Source organism: Felis catus, chromosome A2 (genome assembly GCF_018350175.1).
Source record: "Felis catus isolate Fca126 chromosome A2, F.catus_Fca126_mat1.0, whole genome shotgun sequence".
NCBI classification, from domain to species: Eukaryota; Metazoa; Chordata; class Mammalia; order Carnivora; family Felidae; genus Felis; species Felis catus.
The window spans coordinates 1,816,315-1,842,230 of NC_058369.1; the positions used below are offsets into that span (position 1 = coordinate 1,816,315).

General features: G+C 59.0%; 1 protein-coding gene across 1 annotated transcript; it reads left to right on the plus strand.

Annotated features, from left to right (window-relative positions):
- Positions 1-1,248: 1,248 nt before the first annotated feature.
- Positions 1,249-23,981, plus strand: THOP1 (thimet oligopeptidase 1). Its single transcript, XM_023243468.2, is given in 14 exon segments — positions 1,249-1,408; positions 4,128-4,340; positions 7,112-7,135; positions 7,138-7,259; positions 8,563-8,670; positions 11,175-11,277; positions 15,692-15,852; positions 17,303-17,438; positions 17,888-18,254; positions 18,605-18,806; positions 21,312-21,498; positions 21,667-21,795; positions 22,858-22,994; positions 23,484-23,981. Coding segments are annotated over 14 exon segments (2,061 nt in total). The 5' UTR covers positions 1,249-1,392; the 3' UTR covers positions 23,640-23,981.
- Positions 23,982-25,916: the final 1,935 nt, after the last annotated feature.

Below are 25,916 nucleotides of genomic sequence, written 5' to 3' on the forward strand. Positions count from 1 at the left end.
GAACTCGTAAACTAGTATGTAAATTAACACCTTTCGCTTGATGATAAAACGGCGTGCGGTGATTATGATTGGGGAGGTAATCTGGCTGTGATGGTTAAGGAAGATCTTTCTTGTAGATGTGGATTTGGAGGATGAGGCAAAAAAACCTCCAAGTATGGGGTGCCTGGGTGGCTCAGTTGGTTAAGCATCTGACTCTGGGTTTCGGCTCAGGTCTTGATCTCATGGCTCCTGAATTAAAGCCCTAGGCTCTGGGCTGACAGTACGGAGCCTGCCAGGGATTCTCTCTCCCTCTTTCTCTCTTCACCTGCCTCACTTAAGCACTCTCTCTCTAAAAAAAATAAAATAACCTTAAAAAAAAACCTCCAGGTATGGAGAACAGTGGAAATGATTATTAAGTAGGATAAAACTTGCTGTGCTTAATAGAGGGTGAGCGATGAGGACAGTCTCTAGGAAGACCCACAACTGACCACCGTTAAAGTTGCAAGAAGGGTTCTCCGAATTCACTTTTATCCTATTTAAAACGCATACGTGTTTAAAGCCCGGGGATTTAATTTCTTTTGCAGAAATAAAGGGGAGCGTGTTTTTTGGCCATTTTAGTTCTGGTATGTTTTTCTTCCTGGACGCTTTAGATCAAGATTTCGTTTTTCGTTTTAATGGACAATAATTACAGGTTAGGATACTGCACCGTCTCAAAACACCTGTTGTTTGAACTCGTGGATTCATTTTCTGAAGCTTTCCCGATTTTTTTTTTTTTTAAAAAGTGTGTTTAATTGATTCACCGGATTCTGCTGGTACTCGTGGAGCGCCTCATCTTCGTTAGGTGCAGGAAGCTGGGCAGGATGCTGGTTGGGATAATCTACAAAAAGAGCCTGAGACGAGTATGGTAAGGGATCACCAACGTGATCCTTAGGTGAAGGGAAAACCTGCAAAACTAGCCAAATACACAACCGTAAGATAGAAAGGTGACAAGCACGGATTAACACTGAGGCTGGAAGCCCAGACAGAACTACCGGCAGAAAGAACCGCATGCACACAGATTTTGAAGCAACCTCTGTGTGTGGTTTCCATGGAAACGTCCCTCCCGGGCCTCCCCGGAGGTTCCTCCCTCTCGCCGCGAGAGCCAATGATGAGCAGGGAGGGCTCCAGCGCGTGCGCAGAGTGCGATGGCGTGCCAAAGCCCCGCCACGGGTGTGTGGGCGGTGCTGGGGGCGCGCGTGCGCTCTGTTCTTCGGCGCACGCGCGCTCCCAGCATTCAGCGGGCGCGCGGGCGGCGGGCACCTCAGTCCCGGCTGCTGCGGCCCCTGAGCGGACCGGAGCGGCAGGTCGCCGCGGCTGAGGCGGACCGAGGCAGACCAGGTGGAGGAAGGGATCGCCGGTGCACACCCGCCCGCCATGAAGCCCCCCGCAGGTACTGGCTGCCGCGAGGCGGGGCCCCGCTCCCCGGACCCCGGCATCCCCTCCAGCTTCTCGCCTCCCGGGGTCGCGACTTGGGCCTAGGACCCGAGCCCAGTGACCTGCGAGTGACTGGAGCCTGGCGGGGATGGGTCGGTGAGCCGGAGATCCCGTTCCCTCGGCGGCCGAATGAATGGACCAGCTTTCCCAGCGTTTCACTCATTCAACAAACTCCAGGTCGCGCGGCCGCTAAGGGCGGGTCGGGCCCAGGGGGTGCCGACTCCAGGGGAGACCCTGAGTTCTAGGCGGAGTTCCAGAGTCGGAGACAGACGTTCAACCAGCAGGGAAGCAAGCGAGCGCCTTAGAGAGTGGTCAGTGGTGGGGCTGAGGGCGGTCCCGAAGGGCTTCTCGGAGGAGGCGGCATATTAGCCAGGACCCAAAGTGGAGAAGCGGCGGTGCCGCCAAGACCTGCGTGAGGCCTGTCCCAGGTGGCCGGAGCTGCGAGGGTAAACGCGTTTGCGTAGCAACAAGTCATTCTGGCTGGAGCACAGCCCTGGAAGGGCAAAGGGCGTCGTGAAAGGGTTTTCGTTATGGGAGGGATAGGATGTGCGTGCGGGATTATAGAGAATTCCCCGGGGGTCGTATGATGCCTCCTGGAATTTTCTCTTGCCGGTTTGTCTTCCCCCAGTTCTTTCTCCCAGCTGGCTGTGACGATAATTGCATTTAATGGTAAATCACAACTAGGGTTATTCGGGGAGTGTTGTCTGCCTTGTGTGCTGCAGGGTTGTTAGCTTGGAGACCCGGCTCGGGGGTGGGGATCTGTAGATACTGCAGAACGGGAGCGTCTGCTCCAGTGTTTCAAATCCCAGCTCCCTCCGGGAAGTTTGGCTGACAGTTCTGGCTTACACGGGTCTCCCACCTTTCCTGAGCGTCTGGAGCCCTCGGCTACCAGTTAACCCAGACCCACAGCTTCTCTCTGCGGTTCTGAAGTCCAAAATGCTCTGCAGGCACAACGATTTTCCGTAAGCTCGAAGCAGTCACGTGGCCAGAATACCTGGCCTGTCTTGGCCTAAGAGACTTTTTTTTTTTTTTTTCTCCCACGTAGCAGATGTCAGTGGTCCTCAGCTGGGGAGATCGTGCCTCCCCAGCGGACACTGGGGCAATGTCTGGGGACATCTGTGGTTGTCATGACTCGGGGTGCTCCTGGCATCGAGTGGATGGGCACCAGGGGTGCTGTTCAACACGGTACAGTGCCCAGGGTGGCCCCCACCCCAGAGCGTGACCCAGACACAGGTGTTGATAATACTGTTAAAAGCCCTGTCCTAGGGATGCCAAACACAGCACCCTGCGAAGATCCGTCCCCCTCTGTCCAGGACCACTGTGGTCCTGCTCCCCTCCCCGCCATGCTGGAAGGGAAAAATGGGGCACAGGTGGGTGTTTCCTGGAGCGGCTTCTGCGTATTCTGCTGGGGGCTCACACAGGACAGGCCTCTGTTCATTAACTCGACAAGAAATTGGGGGAAGGTGTAGCCATCTGAGCCCTACAGGTGCTACAGGGATGCCAGCAGGACATTCAAGAAAGAAAGATTGGCAGGGTCGGGGCTCCGGGCAGAGGGGGCAACCTGTGGGAAGGCCTGGGAGATACCTTGAAGAAAGCCAGTGTGCCTGAGCTCAGGGAAGTTGGCAAAACCAACTGGCCAAACCTGCTGTGCAGGACCCAGTGGAGTCGGGATGATCTAGACCAGGGGTCAGCAGACCAGCCTGGCAAGTCACATAGTCTTGCTTGGCAAGTCACGTAGTCTCCTTCTTCGTCACCTTTACCTTATGGGCTGTGCAGAGACAGACTTTGCCAGCCTCTGATATAGACTCCAGTAAAGGTTGGACTGTAATCCTGAGTGTAGGTGGAGCCCTGGGAAGGGTAAGGCGCAGCCCCACCTGCAAATGAGATGTTTAGAAAGGTGGGGTGCACACAGTATGCTAGTTCGCAGCGTTGGAGCTGGAGTCCGACTGCACGGGCTTGAGCCCCCGCCTCTGCTGCTTGCTGGTGTGGGATCGTGGCACGAGACTTGCATTCTCCAAATCTCAGGACCCCCGTCTGTAAAATGGTCCCAGAGTACTCTGGGACATAGGTCCCAGAGTACAGAGCTGTGAATTCAGTGAGGGGACGAAAGCAAAACATCTTTACCCTGAACACCACACAGCAGTTCCCGTGACAGCAGTTCTAGGCCATAATCTCTTATCCAAAAATTCTCGTGGTAGGGATGTTCAGGACTCGGGAATTCCCCTATTTTAGGTAAGTAATATGGTGCAAACGTCACAGTACGACAAGGGACGTCGGAGGTAGTAATCAAACAAATTAACCCCGTGGAGTGCAGGCGTATGCCAAGCATCCGCCCCAGCCGGCCGATGGCGGGGCTGGGTCATCATGGGGCATCCTAGGTGCTTGGGGATGTTGAGCAGCATCCCCAGACCCCGCCGCCCGATGAAGTAGCATCACTCTCCCGTCGTGACAAGTGCAAGCATCCCCACAGGTCACCCGGTGTCTCCCGGGTGCGGAGTCTTCGTGTGTTTTAGAGGATCCGTCAACCTGTGTACCCCCATAGAGCCCCCGGTCCTTGTCAACCTGCATGGGGAAACGGTGCTCCTGGCCTTGCCCTCCAGCCCCTAGTTACTCTAACCCTAATTCTGCCCTTGAAGCAGACACATTCAGTGTGGGGTTCTGTCTTCTCTGTCTAGCCTGTGCCGGAGATGCCCTGGACACAGCGGCCCCGTGCTCCGAGGTGAACTACCTGCGGTGGGACCTGAGCGCCCAGCAAATAGGGGAGCTCACTGTGGAGCTCATCGAGCAAACCAAGCGTGTATATGACCAGGTGGGCTCCCAGAAGTTTGAAGACGTGTCCTACGAGAGTACCCTCAAGGCGCTGGCTGACGCGGAGGTGTCCTACACAGGTAAATCCAGGTCAGGACCCAGCGGGGAGGCGGAAGCGCCCAGCCGCCGGGGGGGGGGGGGGCAGCCTACTCCCCAGGGGGAGGATCCCTCGGCCAGGCCAGGGGCAGCCTGGAGGGCTGGTTCTCCCACACACCCTACTGCACTCGTGGCCTGGCATACTTAGTTCTGGGCCGTGTCATCTGAGGGCCCAGAGCGGGACAGCACGTGTGACCTCTCTTCTCTCCAGGAGTCAGCTCGGGTGCCAGCCCCGAAACCAGAGCCCCTTCTTACCCCTTTCGTGTCACAGGAGAGCTTTGTTTTCTCTCTGGGCGACTGAACTTGGACCCTTTTGCCTCTCTTCTCCCCGCTGCCTCCCCCCTGTGCTTTGGGTAACCTGATGCCGTCAGGTGTCCTCATCACCACCCACCTGGATCCTTGTCTCCCCCTTGGGGTCTGTTTGCTCCCTTTGTGAGGGAAGGATGAGGTGCTCGGTCACATACCTACAGCCCTGCTTCCCAGAGCCCCCGTGTGGAGGTTGATGGCAAGGGGACAGAAGACCAAGCAAGTCTTGCGACGGAGGACTCCGAGCCCCCGGATCTCTAGCACAAGTCCTTTTCCGGGGGGCCTTTGGGAATCCTGGCAGCGGGGTTCTCCAGGAGCCTCCTGTGCGGGGTGTGCCAGACGGCAGGGGCCGCTCCAACGCCTTCAGGCGGGTGTGCCTCAGGCTCCCCTTCCCATCTCTTTCCAGAGAGGCCCTCGGGCATTGCCTGATGCTAATTCCTGCTTCTTGGGCGTGGCCCTGCCAGACATCGTTTAGTCTCTCCCCCACTTCAGTCCCCCAGGCTTTTATTTCTGTCTCCTCTCAGTAGCCCACGGAATTTTAGAGGAGACTGAGACTGGATCGTGGCCTTCCCCCCAGCCAGCCCCTCTGTCTTTCCACTGCCCTCTGGACGGAGGCCAGGGGCCTCGGTGGTGTTCCGTGTGCTGCACGGTTCCCCCTTTCTGACCCGCCTCTGCACTTTGTGCCTGGCCACGTGGCCTCGCAGTTGCTCACGCTGTCCCGTCTCGGGGCTTCCCACACCCCCGCTTTGCAGGATGTTGAGCTTCTCTGTGATCACAGATTAACCCCCCGCACGAGCCCCTTCCTGCACCCCCTCTGCTCACACAGCTGCCTGCGCTGATCTGACAGCATGCACTGTTTTGTTGTTGTGCTTGGTGCGATCACAGGCGCTTGTGAGCCTGTAAATCCCAGACGGACGGATGCTGTTTCTGTCTTTTCACTGTCCCCTCTCGGGCAGCCAGCGGTAGGCCTGCCCTGGGGCCCCGAGCGAGCATGACCAAGCTGCGATTTGATTGCAGCTCTTTCCCAGAGTATGTGCTTTTTAAAACGTAAATGCTCTGTTGAGATCTGATTTATAGACCTTAACGATTTGCTCACTTGAAGCCTACGTTTCAGTGGTTTTTATAGTCACTTGTCTAAGCATCACCATGTTCTAATTCTAGAACATTCTGCCATCCCAAAGGGAAATCCTGTCCCCATTGGCAGTCACTCCCCATCCCTTCCTCAGCTCTTGGCACCCACCAGCCCCCTTCCCATCTGTGGACGAGCCTGTTCTGGACATCGTACACACCTTGACTCACACACCTCATGTCTGGTTTGCTCTGAGCAGTGTGTGTTCAGGGTCCGACCACGGGGCAGCAGGTGTGGGCGCCTCGCTCCTGTTTGCGGCCAAGTGACTTGCTGTGCGTGCCAGACACGTGTGTCTCCGTGCACTTTTGATGGGTGTTTGGGCCGTTTCTACTATTTGGTCATTACTGGGCCTGCTGCTGTGCATGTATGTGATTTCTGTGTGATCACGTGTTCTCATTTCACGAGGGTGGGTGCTTGAGAGTGGGGTGCTGGGTCAGGTGATACCTGTTAAAGCTGATGCTCTTATGGGGCGCCGGGTGGCTCTGTTGCTTAAGCATCCGACTCTGGATTTCAGCTCAGGTCATGATCTTGAGGTTGGTGAGGTCAAGCCCCCTGTTGGGCTCTGTGCTGAGCACAGCCTGCTTGGGATTCTCTCTCCCTCTCTCTCTGCCCCTCCCCTGCTTACATGCACCCTCTCTTTTTCTCAAAATAAATAAGGTTAAAAAGAATTAAGAAAGAAAATTAAAGTTTATGTTGTTATGGCTACTCCTGCTTCCTTTACTTATTTACTTAAACGTTTATTTTTGAGAGACAGCGTGAGCCAGTGAGGAGCAGAGAGAGAGACACACACAGAATCTAAAGTAGGCTCCAGGCTCTGAGCTGTCAGCACAGAGCCCGAAGCGAGGCTCAAACTCATGAACTGTGAGATCATGACCTGAGCCAAAGTCGGATGCTTAACTAACTGGGCCCCCCAGGCCCCCCCTTCCCCCCGCCATGTTCCCTTTATTTAGCGAAGTGTCAGCATGCTCTGTAAATTAGAAAATTGTTCATGAACGTAAAGTACTGCTCTCAGCAGCCGTGGCTCTTTCCTGGGCCGGAGCCACTGGAGCCGGTCCCCATCTTGTCAGACTCCTCTGTTATGGTCCTTCATGGACCTTGGAGTATTGTGAGTTGAGTCTGTTCCCATTGGCCTGTGAGGTCCCCAAGAACATGGGTGACAGTGTTCCTTTCTTCCAGTGCCCACCCCAGGGCCCGGCATGGAGAGTGTTCACGGAACATGGAGACACGCGGGTGGGCTACGTGCCGGGCCAGGGTGAGGTCGGTACTTGCCAGTTTCTCCCCGGGGCCCGTTTTCACACCTGTCCTGTTTCCCTGTTTCAGTTCAGAGGAATATCCTTGACTTCCCCAGCACGTCTCTCCATCCAAGGACATTCGGACGGCCAGCACAGAGGCAGACAAAAAGCTGTCTGAATTTGACGTGGAAATGAGCATGAGGCAGGATGTGTACCAGAGGATTGTCTGGCTGCAGGTGAGGGGACAGCGACAAGCCCAGCGTCCGCTCAGCCCCGGGACGCGGCTGACGGGGCACGCACCAGGCCCGCTGGAGGTGGAAGACGGGGGGCGGGAGGTGGGGGGACAGACCGGTGTCCAGGTGGCACTGGAGGGTCAGAACCTCTCTAGATGTGATCGTTCTGTTCCTCAGACTTTAGAAGGTAGAGAGTGAGGAGCCCTGTGGGTGGCTGGTGGGCATCGCCGTGTGACAGCGTGAGTGCACTTAACGCCGCTGAACCATGCGCTTAACAGTGGCTAAGGTGTTAACAGTGGCTAAAAAACATGAAAAAAATGGCAGAAGTGGGCAGGAATGCAAAAATGAAATATAAAATGCCTAAAAAAACTTTTTTTTTTTTAACGTTTATTTATTTTGAGAGAGCAAGCGTGTGCTCACGAGTTGGGGAGGGGCAGAAAGAGAGAGAGAGACAGGGAATTCCAAGCAGGCTCCTTGTGGTCAGCACAGAGCCCAACGTGGGGCTCAAACTCACGAGCCGTGAGATCATAAGCTGAGCCGAAACCAAGAGTCAGACGCCTAACTGACTGCACTCACATGCCCTGTGCCTAGGACTTTCTGAGCCTTCCCTCCGTCCAGCACATCTTTTTACTTTCCTGACCTTGTTGGGTGCCCCGTAGAGCTATCGTCCTGCCTCCTGGGCTACGGCTGCCGATGTCGGAAGCGGACCGAGATGATTCTCTGCTCGTTGTCTTAGCACCTGCTGCCGTGTCCCCTCGATGGCAGGAAGGCACATGAGTGTGCTTTGGTGCACGGACAGGCGGGTGGCCTGGGGAAGCACAAGCGGTGTCTTGTATTTAATTCTCGTTTGAAGATCTTTGCGGGTCAGCGTGCAGTGGGAAGAAATAGCTCGGGGAGCGCCTGTCTGTTCTTTGACCAGTTTCCCCCACGTAACGTATTACAGAACCGGTCAGTGTCACCACCGGGTTAAAGACCTTGATGCAGCCCCCCAGACTCATTCCCACGTAACTGTTCACCAGGGGAAGACCCTCTGGGCTGCTCTTCGTTTGGGCTGTTCCCCGCAGGCGTTTGTGAACAGGTGTTGTGTGACCCCAGTCTTCATTCTCTGGGACAAACGCCCGGAGTGCAGGCGCGGAGTCGGGTGGTAGTCGCACGTTTTGTGCCAAACTGCTCTCCTGGGCGGCTGCCCCACTTCATGCTCCCTCCGGCGATGTTGGAGTGAGTGACCCAGTTTCCCTGCTGCCTCACCGACATCCAGCAGCATCACGGCTTTTCGTTATAAACAGCTTTGATTTTCTTACTCCAGGAAAAAATCCAGAAGGACTCGTTGAGGCCAGAGGCAGTGCGGTACCTGGAGCGACTGATCAAGCTGGGCAGAAGGAATGGGCTCCACCTGCCCAAAGACACTCAGGAGGTGCGTGCCAGCTCGGGGGGGGGGGGGGGGGGGGGGGGACCTGCGATCGCGGGCACCGCCTGAGTCCTGGTGTGCGCTCTATCGCCTCGGTTCCGGGCAGGGCGGTCTATGTGGAGCAGCTCTCTCTTTGCACCCGTTCTGCCTCGGATCCTCCAGGGTCCTGGTGAGGCTTTCCTGAGGGCGTGGCGCTGCCTCGGCCGCGGGGAGAGCGCATGGGGCAGGTGGCAGGGCTCAGGGGGTCCTCCCCGTGACTTGGGTGCAACGGCAGTAAGGAGAAGCTCGCTCTGGCTGTGGGTCTCCTGTTCTCAGGACTCTGCTGCGACGGCATGGCTTCCTTCTGACCCCACACGGGGGGGGGTGGCGGGGGGTGCCCGCCCCATGCAGTCCTCCGTGACGCCAGCACTCAGTTCTGACCCGTGTACACAGAGGTGGTGTCGGAAACCACAGCCTCAGGGCTCGGCCCCTCCACGCCGCCCCGACCTGAGGCACCGGCCACGAGTCCAGGGTGTCCCTTGGTTCTGACCGACCGGCACTCCTCCCTCGGGTTTAATTCGTTCGACAGAGTGGCTCAGAGAACTCGGGAAAAGCTTACTTGCCCTTACTGACCTATCGTGAAGGGTACCACCTAGAGCCGCCAGCTGGGACAGAAGCACAGGGCAAGGTCGGGGTGGGGGGCAGGCACGGAGCTCCGGTTCCCTGCGTGCTTCGCCCTCACGGGCACCTTCACGTGTTCACCAACTGGAAACTCCCTTAACCCTGTGCCTTATGGCTTCTGTGGCCGCCACATCACTTCAGCCCGACTAGTCACTCCATCCGTGACCGACTCCCTAAGTAGGCAGGAGGGACTTCCTTGGCCACCCGCCCCCATCCCAGGGGCTTTCCAAAGGCATCTCATCAGGTTGCCCTCAAGTGTGGTGGGAAGGGCTGGTAAGAGATAGCACAATGTTCCCCACACCTCATCTCTTGAGCCGTTTCAGTGTCGTGTTGTCACTAATTCCAAGGGTTTAGGAGCCGTGTGCCAGGAATGGGAACGCAGACTGCATATACGAGTTGCTCATCAAAAGCCCCAGTCGTGGATGGCATCGCCTGCGTTCCCTTCTGGGGCAGAGGGCGAGCAGGGCTGCACCTGCCCCCGTCCTGGGTTGATCGCTGGGGGTCTCTGTCCGCTCCACTCCCTTCCCATTTTCTCTGAAGGCCCCGCAGCCACACAGAGGGGATGGCCGGGGCGTGGGCTCTGGGCTGGCTGGTTTGCACATGAGGCACACATATGGGTGAGCTGGGTACCATCCCCTGGAACTGGCCACCCTTAGGAGAAGCCCTCCCTCCGGGGTCAGCAAGGCCCCCGATAGGAAAGCACCAGGGCACAGGAGACAAAAGACACAGTTAAAGCAGATGCCAGATCCACACCCAGAGCTCAGCGACCGTGTCTCTTGTCACTTAGAACTGATTCTACCTTCTGGTTGGAGAATCAGGGAAATGAGGCGTGCTTGTGGTTAAAACCAGTGCTGGTAAGACTTGAGTCGAATTCCATCTTGGAACTGTGGGATCTGGAATCCAGTGTGGTGTCTCAGCTTCTGTGGGCGCAGGTGATAAACTCAGCCAGAGCAACAGAAGCACAGTTGTACTTTTTTTTTTTTCCCTTAAGTAAACTTTATGCCCAACATAGGGCTTGAACCCATGACCCCGAGATCAAGACTCTCATGCTCCTCCGACTGAGCCACCCACACGCTTGCAGGGCTGTGCTTAAAGCTTTGTCGTCACGTTGTCGAAAGTCCTGACTGTGACTTGAGAGCCGCTGCACTGGGAGGGACACGGGGGGCTCCGGGTGGAGGAAGGACACTGGCCGTGGGCTGGATGGGGACCCAGAAGCCGAAGCCGTGCCTTCTTTCCTGGGGCATGAGCTGTTTTCACGCCTTAGAACCTTGATTGGCATGGCCACGTTTGGTTTTGTGAGGCTTCAGCGAGATCAGGAAATAAGTGGAAGTGCCCAGCGCAGGGTCATGGCCAACGGAGGCTCAGTGCACCCATGCGGGCTGGTTCTGAGCCCGGGTCTCACCCGAGGAGCCCCCAGGTCACTGCACAGCTGTCAGCCACACTTGCCCGACCTTCCCGGCACAGAGCAGCTGTTATACCCGAGGCCTGGGCTGGGCTCCAGGGCCCCCCCTGAGGCAGCGGTGGGCAGATGTTGTGGCCCCAGGGCACACCCCCCCCCCATCAGAAGTTTCCTCCCTGAGGCTTAGCCCCACTCCTCTGTCAAAATATCCAAATGCCTAAGCTGCAGACTCTGAAGGGAATAGGGTCCAGAAGGCTCTTGGCTGGGGACGTACAACAGTTGGGGACGCAAGCCCGAGCTCCCCGGGGTCACCGAGGCCGCGCGGCACGGCCGGTGGGTATCTGCGTGCAGACGGCTCTGCCTGCTTTTCCCGCCTCTCCCACTTCTCCTTGCAGGGGGGAGCCCCCAGGCCCGGAGGCTGTGCTCCTCACGGCTGTGCTCCTCCCTCCAGAAAATCAAGAGCATCAAGAAGAAGCTGAGTCTCCTGTGCATCGACTTCAACAAGAACCTGAACGAGGACACGACCTTCCTGCCGCTCACTCGAGAGGAGCTGGGTACTGGCCCAGGGCCTGGGGCGCGGGGGGCGGGGACGGTGCTGACCTCCAACAGGCTTCTCAAGTGGGGAGGGGGGATTTGTGTCCCACCGCCCTGGGGAGGGGGTTTCTTCACCTGGAGCGCTCAACACTTTGGAATCAACGTTTCTAGATCCTTCCTTGGGCAGCGGCAGGAGCGCTGGGTTAGGCCGAGGAGGTCTCAGGCACAAGGCCCTACCTGCTGCTCTTCTCGCTGTGACCTTCCGAGAGGGGCCGGGCTGAGTCCTGGCTGATGCTGCTCCCAAATCCGGCCGGACGTGGCATTTGGAAGGGAAAGTTCGGTTTTTACTTTTTTCCCCTCTTTCCCCAAATGTCTGGTTTTGAAAAATTTCACAGCTGGAGGAAAGTTGCAGGAACAGCACAGTGGGAAGCCCTGTGTACTCGGCCTGTGCCGGCCCCCAGCTGACGTCGCACGTTCTGTCCGTTTACGTGGACGCTGCTGCACGCATCCTTTTCGCTGTCAGACCCCTGTCCGCGGCCTCGTGAGCCTTCCCCAGGACTGAGGCCATCCTTGGCCCCTCCGTGTACATCTTGCACTTGGGAGGTGGAGCCCTGAACAGCAGACCTCCTAGGAGACCCGTCTGGGCTTCCTTGCTCTGCTGTCCCAAGGACGTGCCTTTTTTTTTTTTTTTTTTATGTTTATTTTTATTTATTTCTTTATTTTAACATTTATTTATTTTTTTTTAAATTTTTTTTTTCAACGTTTATTTATTTTTGGGACAGAGAGAGACAGAGCATGAACGGGGGAGGGGCAGAGAGAGAGGGAGACACAGAATCGGAAACAGGCTCCACGCTCTGAGCCATCAGCCCAGAGCCCGACGCGGGGCTCGAACTCACAGACCGCGAGATCGTGACCTGGCTGAAGTCGGACGCTTAACCGACTGCGCCACCCAGGCGCCCCACTTATTTTATTTTTTAAATGTTGATTCATTTTTGAGGGAGAGAGACAGAATGTGAGCAGGGGAGGCACAGAGAGAGAGAGAGAGAGAGAGAGAGAGAGAGACAGAATCTGAAGCAGGCTCCAGGCTCTGAGCTGCCAGCACTGAGCCCCACGCAAGGCTCAAACCCACAAATTGTGAGATCGTGACCTGAGCCAAAGTCAGACGCTTAACCAACTGAGCCACTCAGGTGCCTCCCACCTAATTTTTTTTTTTTTTTTAATTTTTTTTTTCAACGTTTATTTATTTTGGGACAGAGAGAGACAGAGCATGAACGGGGGAGGGGCAGAGAGAGAGGGAGACACAGAATCGGAAACAGGCTCCAGGCTCTGAGCCATCAGCCCAGAGCCCGACGCAGGGCTCGAACTCACGGACCGCGAGATCGTGACCTGGCTGAAGTCGGACGCTTAACCGACTGCGCCACCCAGGCGCCCCACTTATTTTATTTTTTAAATGTTGATTCATTTTTGAGGGAGAGAGACAGAATGTGAGCAGGGGAGGCACAGAGAGAGAGAGAGAGAGAGAGACAGAATCTGAAGCAGGCTCCAGGCTCTGAGCTGCCAGCACTGAGCCCCACGCAAGGCTCAAACCCACAAATTGTGAGATCGTGACCTGAGCCAAAGTCAGATGCTTAACCAACTGAGCCACTCAGGTGCCTCCCACCTAATTTTTTTTTTTTTTAATTTTTTTTTTCAACGTTTATTTATTTTTGGGACAGAGAGAGACAGAGCATGAACGGGGGAGGGGCAGAGAGAGAGGGAGACACAGAATCGGAAACAGGCTCCAGGCTCTGAGCCATCAGCCCAGAGCCTGACGCGGGGCTCGAATTCACGGACCGCGAGATCGTGACCTGGCTGAAGTCGGACGCTTAACCGACTGCGCCACCCAGGCGCCCCACTTATTTTATTTTTTAAATGTTGATTCATTTTTGAGGGAGAGAGACAGAATGTGAGCAGGGGAAGCACAGAGAGAGAGAGAGAGAGAGAGACAGAATCTGAAGCAGGCTCCAGGCTCTGAGCTGCCAGCACTGAGCCCCACGCAAGGCTCAAACCCACAAATTGTGAGATCGTGACCTGAGCCAAAGTCAGATGCTTAACCAACTGAGCCACTCAGGTGCCTCCCACCTAATTTTTTTTTTTTTTAATTTTTTTTTCAACGTTTATTTATTTTTGGGACAGAGAGAGACAGCATGAACGGGGGAGGGGCAGAGAGAGAGGGAGACACAGAATCGGAAACAGGCTCCAGGCTCTGAGCCATCAGCCCAGAGCCTGATGCGGGGCTCGAACTCACGGACCGCGAGATCGTGACCTGGCTGAAGTCGGACGCCCAACCGACTGCGCCACCCAGGCGCCCCAACATTTATTTATTTTTGAGACACAGAGAGACAGAGCATGAACAGGGGAGGGGCACAGAGAGAGGGAGACACAGAATCTGAAATGGCTCCGGGCTCTGAGCTGTCAGCACAGAGCCCGAAGCGGGGCTCAAACTCACGGACCGGACCGTGAGATCATGACCTGAGCCAAAGTCGGATGCTTAACCGACTGAGCCACCCAGGTGCCCCTTTAATGTTTATTTTTGAAAGAGCATGTGTGGTGGGGGGGGAGGGGCAGAGAGAGAGGGAGACCCAGAATCCCAAGCAGGCCCCAGGCTGTGAGCTGTCAGCACAGAGCCTGATGCGGGGCTTAAACTCAGGAACAGTGAGATCGTGCCTGAAGCCAAAGTCAGATGCTTAACGTATGGAGCCCCCAGGTGCCCCCGAGGACACTCTTTGTGTTCGCTTCCCAGTCAGAGTCCTGTCGGGGAGCATCCTGTCTTTACAGGTTCCTTTCTTGTTGAACCACTCCTCAGCTGTTCACGAAAGTGTTTTCTTCCCACCTTTCCTGCCGTGGACACTTCCGAAGAGCCCAGGCGGGCGGGTTTGCTGCCGCTTGGGAGAGCCCTGCCAGGGGCTCGGGGACCAGATTTCCGACCCGTCCCCTGTGAGGCAGTGAAGCGCTGTGGCAGTGGTCCTGTAGCGGCCGTCTCGGGGATGGGGGGCCGGGGGCTCGGCCTGGCTGCCAGGGGCCCCCGAGGGCAGCTTTCTCTTAGGGGTGCCACGGACTCGAGTCTCCTGAACAGGGGCTGGCAGGTCCCTCGGCGCCGTCCTCTGTCGCCCTTCGTTCTGGTTCAGTCCTTCCTGGGGCCTCGGGCGGCAGGTCCCTCCACGTGGACCCCACGTTTAAGGGCGGATGCCCGCCATGTTTCCCGGGCAGGGGAGGGCCCTGGGTCTCTGGAACTGGGCAGACGAATCTGCTCACCCACGCCATCCACTGGGCCGGCCTCCCGTATAGGCGGCCGGGGACCCCCGCGGAGCTCTGGCGGCCGTGGGACGGGCGGGGCAGTGACCAAGGCCAGGAGTCGGTGTTCAGTTACAGCAACACCGCCTCTCTCTCTCTATCCCCCTCCGCGAGTCCCAGCTGCTCTCCCAGCTCACAGGCCCCCAAGAGGCGCCTTGGGGCTGCCGCTGCTCACGCCGCACCGTGAGGGGAAGCTCCTGTGGACAGGCTTCCGACCCCATCGTTCCTTGTGTTTGTCCCTCACGAGTCGGCTTTCCCTCCCCCACTTGCTAGATTTATCAGCAGTCGTCCGTGTGGACGGGGCCCGTCATTCAGCGGGTTGGGGTCTGCTGCTGTCTCTATTAACTCGATGCTCAAGATGGTCTCAGTGCAACCGCGAGAGCTCCTCCAGGTGGAGGTGTCCCTGTGTTTTCTCGAGCAGCTTCTTTGGGACTCGTGCCCCAGGCCGTTTTGTCCTTGCCCCGCCTGATGTCTAGAAACAGCTGTGGGTGCCGGTGTGCTCACTGCTCCCAGGCCCTGTGGCAGAGTAGAAATGGGCGTCTGCACGCCTGTGTTTACACGCCCAGCCTGGAAGCTGTGACCTCCCAAGCTGTGCCCTGCCCGGCCCCGTCCACCCTGCTCCAGAGCGTCCCTTCCCACCTGTACTGAGGTGAGGGCCCCAGCCTGGCCTTCAAGGAGGTGTGGGCAGGTCAGAGCCAGGCGTGTGAGGCCTTGGCCCCTGGAGATGTTCAGTGTGAGCTGCAGGGGTCTGGGGTGGGGAGCTGAGGGGGGAGGCTGTTGCAGAAGTGCGGCCACCGGGATGGCGAGGGCCGCAGGGGTCATCTGTCCTCCGCAGGTGCTGCTGTCCAGGGAAGGGTGAGGGAAGAGACTGCAGCCCCAGAAGCCCTCTCTGTCCAGGGTTGAGCCGAGTGGCGCTGCTCCTCCCTAGGAGCCTGGTGGGAAGGGCCGTAGCGCCACATCTTCCAGGAGGGGCTGAGGGTGGGGAGGCCGGGCGAGTCCCCTGCAGGGCGTGTCCCCTGCAGGCTCCCGTCCCCGCCTGTCGTGTGGGAGGGAAGCCTGGCGCTTGTCGGGCCCTCAGCAGCCCTGGTCTTGTTCCTGCAGGAGGGCTCCCGGAGGACTTTTTGAACTCACTGGAAAAGGCTGGGGATGACAAGTTGAAAGTCACCCTCAAGTACCCACATTACTTTCCCCTCCTGAAGAAGTGCCATGTGCCGGAGACCAGAAGGAAGGTGGAGGAGGCCTTCAACTGTCGGTGCAAGCAGGTGCGGAGGCTGCGCCCGGGAGTCGCCAGGCCTATGCTCTGGGCCAGGCTCGGTGGCTGGCAGGCCGTGCGTGTCCACTGCTCCCAGGCCTTACGTTGGCTTGTCCCTGTGTCTGGTGGTGCTCCCCGGGCTCGAGCTCCCTTGTTCCGTTTTGTGTGGTGGCCTGGGCCCTCGAGCTGCAGCCCTGGGCGTCTTCACCGCTCAGACACCTGTTCCCACATGGACACTTGTGTTTGTTGTCCCCGCCCCAGCGTGGCCTTGGCCTCACTCCTGCTCAGTGTCTGCAGCAGGTGATGGAGGGGCCCTTCGGCCTCCATGGGGACACCACGGTGCTTGCATGGCTGGGGGACGGGAGCCGCCGGCTGGAGGCTGAGCCCCTTACAGGGTGACAGGGAAGCGTGTGCTCCAGGTCCCGTGTTCCCCGCTTCCCAGACTGAAGACCGACCACGCTAGCCTTAAGGAAACGATGTTTTCAGGTCGCCTCCCTCAGATCGAGATGTGGCCCTAGAGAAGCCCGCTCACACAGGCGGGGGCTGCAGGAACGGGCGTGATGGCTTGTGGAGGAGCCGGGAATACTGGTTCTGGTGGGGACGTGCCGCTTCTGGGGTGTCAGCAGCAACTTTATACTGTTGAGAGCAGAGCCCTCAGGTCTGTGATCAGGACTGGTGGGGTCGACATCACCTCGTCCTCGTGGCCCGTCCCGCCCCCAGCCTCGACCCCAGAGCTCCGGGGGAGCTGGCGTGTTGTCTGGTGCCGTGGCCCTGAGCCCCCTGGTCAGGAAGGTTTCCACTCAACTTCCTGCTTGTGGACCTGATTGGTGGGAGCATTCTGATTTTTGTTTTTGTTTTTTTTAAATATTTGGCGGAGGGGCAGAGAGAGGGAGGCAGAGAATCCCAAGCAGGCTCCGTGCCATCAGCGCAGAGCCCAACGTGAGGCTTGAACTCATGAACTGTGAGATCATGACCTGAGTCCAAGTCCTGGGTCGGACGCTCACCCAGCAGCCTCCAGGCACCCCGTGAGCGCTGCGTTCTGCACAACCCTCTCTCCCTTGGAAACGAGTCCCATGCGTTTCATTTTGTGTTGGTCCCATGAGTTTGGTTGGCTGGGTCAGCCCCTCGGAGGTGCCTGGGGCCAGGCCTGGACCGGTGGGGAGCTCCCCATGCACACCCCCCGAGGCTCTCCTGCAGTCCCGGCCCCATGTTGCTCTCCTCTCACGGCCTCAGAACCCCTCACAGTTTACGCTCTTACTGGGTCCAGATGAGACTCGAGGGTTCATAGAGACTCAGGCGTTATGGCAGGGTCACGTGGCGGGCACCGAAATCTAGGCCAGGGAAAGGAGGGAGGGAAACGAGCCAGCTGGGTCCCGGCGGTCCAGAACTGTGCTGGCCACGGGGCCCAAGTGGGAGTGGTGGGCCCGGCGCCCACAGAGCTGGTTGCTGGTCGGTTCTAGGAGAACTGTGCGATCCTCAGAGAGCTGGTGTCCCTGCGGGCCCAGAAGTCCAGTCTGCTGGGGTTCAGCACGCACGCCGACTACGTCCTGGAGATGAACATGGCTAAGAGCAGCCAGGTGGTGGCCACGTTCCTAGGTAAGCCTTGCCTCCCCTCAGCCTCCTGCCATGGGTTCCAGGAGCGAGGTTTGGGTGGTTCTTGACTGCGACGTGCAAACGCCTCGGAGAGCCGTGTCCTGTCCACCCCAGAGGGAATCCCGACACCTCCCTAACCCTGTTCAGCCTCGAGGGGCCCCAGCCCAGCAGCCAAGCATGGGGCTCTGGGGTGAGGCTGAGTCCGCCTGGCCCTGTGGCTTCCTGGCATGAGCTCTGGGCCAGCGTCCCCACTGTGGCCATCCTTTCCCACTCGTGGACGGGGCAGAGCCCCCCCGGCTGCTGAGGGCGATGTATCACCCGTGTTTGAGTTGTGCTGGCGGCCCGGGCCTTCCTCCCGGGTGGGGCGCCGGGGCCACCGTGCCGCGGCCTGGGGCCTGTGGGGGCGGCCGCCGCAGGAGGTATAGCCTTGCCTTCCCCTCTGTCCTCCCCAGACGAGTTGGCCCAGAAGCTGAAGCCCCTCGGGGAGCAGGAGCGGGCCGTGATCCTGGAGCTGAAGAAGGCCGAGTGCGAGAAACGGGGCCTGGACTTCGACGGGCGCATCAACGCCTGGGACATGCGCTACTACATGAACCAGGTGGAGGAGACCCGCTACAGCGTGGACCAGAACCTGCTCAAGGAGTACTTCCCCATGCAGGTGGTCACCAAGGGACTGCTCAGCATCTACCAGGAGCTGCTAGGGCTGACCTTCAACCTGGAGGAGAACGCCACCGTGTGGCACGAAGACGTGAAGCTGTACTGCGTGAGGGACTCGGCCTCCGGGAAGGTCATCGGGAAGTTCTACCTGGACCTTTACCCGAGGTGCGTGTGAGCTGGGCGACCCTTCTCTGAGCCTCAGCGTTTCCATCTGTGAAATAGGTTGTGTCCGCCACAGCGCGGGGCCAGGTGAGGGGCCGGGAACGTTCACCGTCCAGGGAGGCGGGTGGGTGCCCGGGAGGTTCTGCCTGAGGGGGGGGGGGGGGGGACGGGGGGGGGCAGGACCCCCGCTCCTGAGAAGGAAGCTCGAGCCTCTCAGTCTGTCCAGTCGTCCGGGTTGATTAGGGGCTGCAGAGTCAGAGAGTGGCGGAATCGGGGACCCTCATGGGCCTCTCTGGGCCAGCTGGGGGATGGAGTAGATCCCTGGCTGGGCCTGACACGGCCTCCTTCCCCAGGGAAGGGAAGTACGGGCACGCGGCCTGCTTTGGCTTGCAGCCGGGCTGCCTGCGGCAGGACGGGAGCCGCCAGATCGCCATCGCGGCCATGGTGGCCAACTTCACCAAGCCCACCCCGGATGCCCCCTCCCTGCTGCAGCACGACGAGGTGGAGACCTACTTCCATGAGTTTGGGCACGTGATGCACCAGCTCTGCTCTCAGGTGGGTGCAGGGGGCGCGGGGGCGGGCGGTGCTGCTGGTTAGCGGGTCCGGAGGCAGCCTCCTCCCTGGTGGAGTCCTCCTCTGATGTCCCCATGGCCGCAGTAACGCCCTGTTGTGCCACTTTCCAGCATGGAGCCCTGGAGACGGCCGGCTTCATGGGTAGCAGCAGGGGCTGGGGGTCTGACATCAGCTGTCCAAGGGCCGGTTCCTCGTGAGGCCGCTCTCCTCGGGGTGCAGACGGCTGTGTTCTCCCCCGTCTTCGTTTCTCTGTGCATGTCTGCGTCCTCACCTATTTCTCTTTTTTAAATATTTATTCACGTTGAAAGTTCGCATGCGTGTGCACAAGCAGGGGTGGGGCAGAGAGAGAGACAGAATCCCAAGCAGACTCCATGCTGTCAGTGCAGAGCCCGGCGTGGGGCTCAGTCCCACAACCATGAGGTCATGACCTCAGCCGAAATCAAGAGTTGGACACTCAACTGATTGATTGAACCACCCAAGTGCCTCCCTCATGTCTTATAAGGACAGCGGTCGTTGGATTAGGACCACCCCAGTGATGTCATTTTAAGTTGAATACCTTGGTGATTGTTCACCAAGGTGTATAGCTGCCAACCAGATGTTTTGGAACATTTCCGTCGTCCAGAAAGAGTCTTCACGTCCCTTAGTTGTCCCCACTCCTCCCCCGGCCCCCACGAGCCCCCTTCCCGTCCGTGGAAGAACCTGTTCTGGACGTTTCACATACGTGGACTCACACCCTGTGTGGCCTCTTGTGTCTGGTTCCCTCCCTGAGCGTCGTGTGTTCAGAGATCCTTACGCCGGGCAGCGGGTGTGGGCGCCTCACTCCTCGCGGCCGAGGGACATGCGTGTGCGTGGGTAGAGCGCTGAGAAGTATCTTTTGAGCAGATGTTGACTGTCGTCTTTTTCTCTTTCACATTTTGCATCTTTGTGTCTTGTTGAAGAAATCATTTTCTAACCCAAGACACTAAGTTTTTCTCCTGATTTTCTAGAAGTTTCAGTTTCAGCTCTTTGTGTCGGTCTGTCGTCCACTGTGAGTTAAGAGTCGTATGTGGTGTGAGGTCGGGGGTCGGCCCTCACCTACAGCAGCCGCGCAGGGCACAGCCAGTGTCTGCACAGCACTAGCCCCGTGCACCCTGGCCTCCTTGTCAGCTCTGCTCACGTGCCCTCTTCCTGCCTCTGCACTGTGCTCTTACTGGTTATTTCCCAAAACTAGAACTCTCGTGGCTCCCTCATTTCCTTCAGGCCTTTTCGGACACACGTTACCACCATTCAGAGGTGTGTAAAGTTGCCGCCCACACGGAGTTCGCGGATACTGAGGCACCGCTCCTGGGGGAGCACACAGGTCCCTGCGAGCCTCTGGTCACGACCCACCGATATGTAACCTCGCGTCACGTGTTTCTGTTGAAAGACACCTTTCCTGCGTCGTTGTCGTAACACTGAACTCACGGCCGGCGGTGCTATAGCTCGTGCCTGAAGGAAGGGCCTCTGACCCGTGTGCTATCTCGGCACATCACGGCCTTCTTGTGCTCAGGAACACCAGACAGTGCTTCAGCGTGACCATTGGGATCCGTTTCAGGCAGACCACCTACAAAAACAAAAATGCAAATAAAAAGGTGGGGGGGCTCTTGGTAGTTGATGAAAAGGACACTGGTTTACAGTCAGAGCCGAAACCCAAAGGCAGAGCATCAAAGGGTCACAGGGTGCCGCAGGTGTTGGTTTTGGGTTGAAAAGTTTAGCAAGTAGGGGTGCCCGGGGTGGCTCGGTTCAGCATCCGACTTCAACTCAGGTCACGATCATACAGTTCATGAGTTCAAGCCCTGCGTCGGGCGCTGGGCTGACAGCTCAGATCCTGGAGCCTCCTTTGGATTCTGTGTCTTCCTCTCTCTCTGCCCCTCCCCCCACTCACATATGGTCTCTTCTCTCTCTCAAAAACAAATACTAAAAAAAAAAAGTCTAGCAAGTAGGTGAGGTCACAGAGGTTGTCAGTAACAAGGGCCGCGAGTGCCTCCCCCAGCCCCCCACCGTTGCCCTGCTCCACTCTGGGCCGGGCAAGGACTCGCCCAAGGTCGTGTGGCTCATTTGGCTGCCAGAGCCAGGTTCTAGCACTACTTGACCAGGCGCCGTGTTTTTCAGGAAAATTTCAGACAAAAGTGGAGACAACACCGGTGCCTTGCCATGTTGCCTTCCAGATCCCTTTGTTTCTGGGCCAGTGGCTTTTGCAGTGTAGGGCTTTTTGAGAGCAGTGGCTTTATAGGTGGAAGAAGGGAGCATAGGTGGCCTTCAAGGGTGGGCATGCTCCCCGCCTCCTCATGTACTGGGCTGACAGCCCCGCAGGAGCCTCAGGTTTTGGGGCCTCGCGCAGCTGTTGTCTGCTCGCCCTGGTGTGCTTGTTGGGGGGGCACTGCATGCCCGTGTGCCCAGGCAAGGCCAGTGGGCAGGAGCGGATCGGGCAGGGTCCAGACCTTCCTGCGGCTCTGTCCGCCCGTGCAGGCGGAGTTCGCCATGTTCAGCGGGACGCACGTGGAGCGGGACTTCGTGGAGGCACCTTCACAGATGCTGGAGAACTGGGTGTGGGAGAAGGAGCCGCTGCTCAGGATGTCCCAGCACTACAGGACAGGCGACACCATCCCCCAGGAGCTGCTCGACAAGCTCATCAAGTCTCGGCAGGCCAACACAGGTGCCCGCAGGGGGGGGGTGGTGGGGCTGCTCTCCTGCCCAGGCCTCTGGGGGCAGAGGGAGTCCTTCACGCCTCACCCAGTGAGGGCAGGCGTGTGCCCTCATGGGTCTTCTCCACCGCCTGGTCAGGAGCACAGAGCCAACCTCCCCATCTCCTTCCGCCTGCCAGGTCTCTTCAACTTGCGCCAGATCGTCCTGGCTAAGGTGGACCAGGCCCTGCACACCCAGACGTCTGCAGACCCAGCTGAGGAATATGCCCGCCTCTGCCAGGAGATCCTTGGGGTCCCAGCCACACCAGGTAGCCGCTCGCGAGCTGGGCCCACCTTGGGGGTTGGGGCTCAGCCATTCCCCGAGTTGGAAGGATCTAGTGGGTTGTTTTTTTTTTTTAATGTTTTTATTCCTTTTTGAGAGAGACAGTGTAAGCGGGGGAGGGCCAGAGAGAGAGGGAGACACAGAATCCAAAGCAGTCTCCAGGCTCTGAGCTGTCAGCACAGAGCCCAAAGCGCGGCTTGAACTCACAGACTGTGAGATCATGACCTGAGCTGAAGTCAGACGCTTAACCGACTGAGCCACCCAGGCGCCCCGGAAGGATCTAGTGACGTTTGAAGGGAGTTAGGCCAATTTACAGGTTGCAGCTGAGGCCCAGGAGGAAGCACACGGCTTCAGGCCGGCCGCGGGTGCAGGTGGGCAGCTCTGCCCTTTCTTGCTGTCCCTCCTACTGCTCAGGCCACGTGCTGCTCCATCGCCACTGGCACCTGTGCCCTCCGACATGTCGCTTTGGAACAAGCCTGGAAAGGTGCGGGAAGGACCAGGGATTTCACACCCTGGAGATAGTAGATAAAGTGTTAACGCGTATGCTCGTCGTCAGCACAAATGCTCGGGTTAATATGATTGAAGATAATCGGCCTTTTGGTGTAGGGCGTGTGGCGTTGGTTTATTCCATAGCGGGTAGAAAGTTCCTTCAAAAAGCTTTTTTATTTTTATTTTAGAGAGAGAGGAACAGAACGCATGTGCGCAGGGGAGGTGCAGAAAGAGACAGAAAGAGCGAATCCTGAGCAGGCTGCATGCTCAGCACGGAGCCCAACGTAGGGCTCGATCCCATGACCCTGGGATCGTGACTTGAGCCGAAATCAAGAGTCGGACGCTCATCCGACTGAGCCACCCAGCGTCCCTCCTTTTGCATAAACTGTTGAGCGTCAGCAGATAGTGGGCAAAGATGTATTTCCCCGGGCCAAGTTGTCCAGCTCCTGCTTTCTAGAAGTGTCGGGCCAGTTCTCCTTCCGGGTGTGTGGGGGTCGTCTCTCACGGGGCCCGGGGGATGCCTGGGGCCGCAGTGAAAGCCGCACCGCATCTGTCCCAGGGACCAACATGCCTGCGACCTTCGGCCACCTGGCAGGTGGCTATGACGCCCAGTACTATGGCTACCTGTGGAGCGAGGTGTACTCCATGGACATGTTCCACACGCGCTTCAAGCAGGAGGGCGTCCTGAACGGCAAGGTGAGGGAAGGCCGGCCGCTCCCTGCGGCGGGGGGCGGGGGCACACCTGCCCGTGGAGGGAGCAGGTGACCTTTCAACTCTGCTCCCCGCTGCCCAGGACCAGGCTGGGAGAGCCGAGGCACCTGCTGGTCTTTGCCAGGTGCTCGGCCCTGAGGGGCCGCCACCCTAGACCCTCCCGGGGCCGGGTGCTCAGCCGGCTTTCCAGACCTGTGTTTAGCCACCATGGAGGCTTGACCACCCGTGTTGTGGGGCTTGGCCTGGGCCTCACTCCCTGTGCAGATGAAGGGCCCCGAGGAGTTTCTGAGGACGGGCTTCCTGCACACGTGTGCTCGCGCACAGTCACACACACGTGCTCACGAATGCACGTGCGCTCGTGCCCACGCGTTCTCTCTGGTGCTGATTCAGGCGCCCGCAGGCCCGCTTGTGGCTGGGAGAGGGGAGGGGAGGGGAGGGGATGTGCGAGGGCTGACCTGGGTCTACTCCCAGCAGGTCGGCATGGACTACAGGAGCTGCATCCTGAGACCTGGCGGCTCCCAGGACGCCAGCGTCATGCTGAAGCTCTTCCTGGGCCGAGACCCCAAGCAGGACGCCTTCCTCCTGAGCAAAGGGCTGCAGGTGGACAGCAGCGAGCCGCCGGCCTGCTGACACGCCAGGGCTCCGAGGGCCCCAGGCCGCGGGCTCAGCCCCGCCCCAGCTCCCGCCGCCCGGGAAACGGGGTGCTTGCTGCTCAGGGTGGGGGCGGGGGTGGGGCGAGGAGAGGCGCCGTTCGCCCTCCCTGTTCGTTCCCCGCGTCCGGTCTCCACAGGCCGCCCTCGGTGGCCGGCCCGGGCTGGCGAGGTCTTCTCAAGGTGCCTGGACAACTCTGAGCAGTCGAGCCCGCCGCTTTGTTGCACTGACCCGGCCCTTCCCGGGAAGTTTTCTGAGTGAAAAATGGTTCTTTGAAATGCAGCCATTAAAAAGAAAAAAAAAGAAAAGAAAAGAGCGAGACTGTCGGCCTGGTCCCTGACTCTGTCCCTCCTGCCACAGAAGAGCAGGCTGTCACGGGTGGATGGAGCGCTTACGGCGCTCCCTAAGCCCTAGATGTGGTTGTGATCGGCCCCCGGGCCAGGGACAGCTGCTCTGCGTGAAGTGTTCTGGATGGTGATGGGTGTGGGTCTCTGGGAGCTGGTCGAGCTGTCACAGCGCGTGCGGGGACAGGCCTGCGGAGGAGACCCGCGGCACGGGTGTGGCCATACCGCTCTCCAGGCTGCTGCCGGCTGCCCCCTTTCCTGTGCAGCCCACGTAGGACCAGGCTCAGCCCTTCCTCGGAGCCGCAAGGCCAAGACCGCCCGCCCGCCTGTGCCCATGCAGGGGGGTGGCTGGAGCATGCAGCGAGCCGCGGCCCGACCTCCGGCCCCTGAGCCAGCCTACTGGGCAGAGCTCCTGTCCCCACCCCTTGGACACACTCAGGGATTTGTGATGTGACGGTTTCTGATTAGCGGGCACAGTTGCTGGAAGCCAGGCTGTGACCTGGTCCGTGTGACCTTGAGTAAGGCATATGTGCGGCCCTCTTGGCCCAGCCCCGTCTGGCTGGTGGCAACGCAGCCAAGTCTCGGTAATGGCGGGGGGCCTTCCTGGGGCCTCTGGTAATTGTTTAGGACGCCTTAGGTCATGCTTTCTGGTGGCAGTGGGAATTCGGAAGGGGTTCTTGAGCAGGACGGGTACGTATCCCGCCTTCACTTGGTCTGGGCCATCCCGCATTTGCTTCCCTGGTCTCAGCTCCGTGGGAGCCCTGCCGCCTGCTCCTGAATGGTCCCCACCAGTCCTTTGCCCCTTGCAGAGGGAACGGTCAGAGGAGTGGGGAACCAGGCGGCTGTGTCTGTGGGGCCCCCTTGCCCGCCCATCCTCAGCAGGCCCGGGCTGGGCGGCTGTGGCCTGGACTGTGGCATCCTCCCTTATGCACACCCGGCTCGCTTCCTGCTCCCACCTCTGTGCGGGGACGAGGGCTCGAAGCTCGTGTGCCCCTGGCTGGTTGGTGAGCCCCTGGATGTAAGGGCTCTGCTAGGAGGGAGGGGGTGAGACCCATGTGAGGCTGCTGCTGCTTACTCTTAAACCATCCGGGGCCCAAGGAGGCGCAAAGACACCAACACAGATGAGCAGGGCTTGCTTCAGGGGCCTCTGGCCAGTGGTAGTCACGTTGGGGGCTGGGGCTCTCTTTCCTGCACAGAGACCCCAGATGGCCGCTACCTGGTCCCTGTGCAAAGTCCAGGTGGGGCGCCGGCACCCCAGCGGCGTGCTGGGCAGTCGGGGGCCGGGGAGGGAGGATGCCCAGGCCTCGGGGGTCCCCGGGTGGGCAGATGAAGGGTTGGCACACGGGGCCCGCTCGGTGCTACCTGCCTCCCGCTGGCTGAGGGCCGCTGGCTTTGTGCGCCCGCACCTGCTCTCGAGGTCCGTTCGGGACGCTGGGGAGAGAGAGCCGTTGGATCCTTCTGGTTGGTGGGCTGGAGCAGCCATCTTGACTCGCCCTCCCCTGGGGGCTGTTGCAGGTGGGGCGTCTCAGGACCGGGGTCGGGGTCCACACCTTCCTGGGCATCCCCATCCAGCAGCACCAGCCGGAGCCAGCAGCCCGGCGAGAGATGGCCCGGTGCGGCCTCGCTGGTGAGCACGGCTTGCTTGTCTGGGAACCCACAGGTGGATCCCGGGCTGGATCTTGGGCTGCACTGTTGGATGAGTGGGTCCCCAGGTGCACTTTGGGCACAGGCTGGGCCAGGTGGGAGCCCGTGTGACCTGGGAAAGCAAGCTGACCTTGGCTGCTCACACACCCCAAACTTCCCGTGAGCTTTCCTACCGGCCCCGCAGCATGTGAGACGGGGTGGGGCTCTGCTTAATCCCAGAGGGGCCCATGGGCGCCAGGTTAGGGTAAAGCACTGCCCAGCCCTCGGG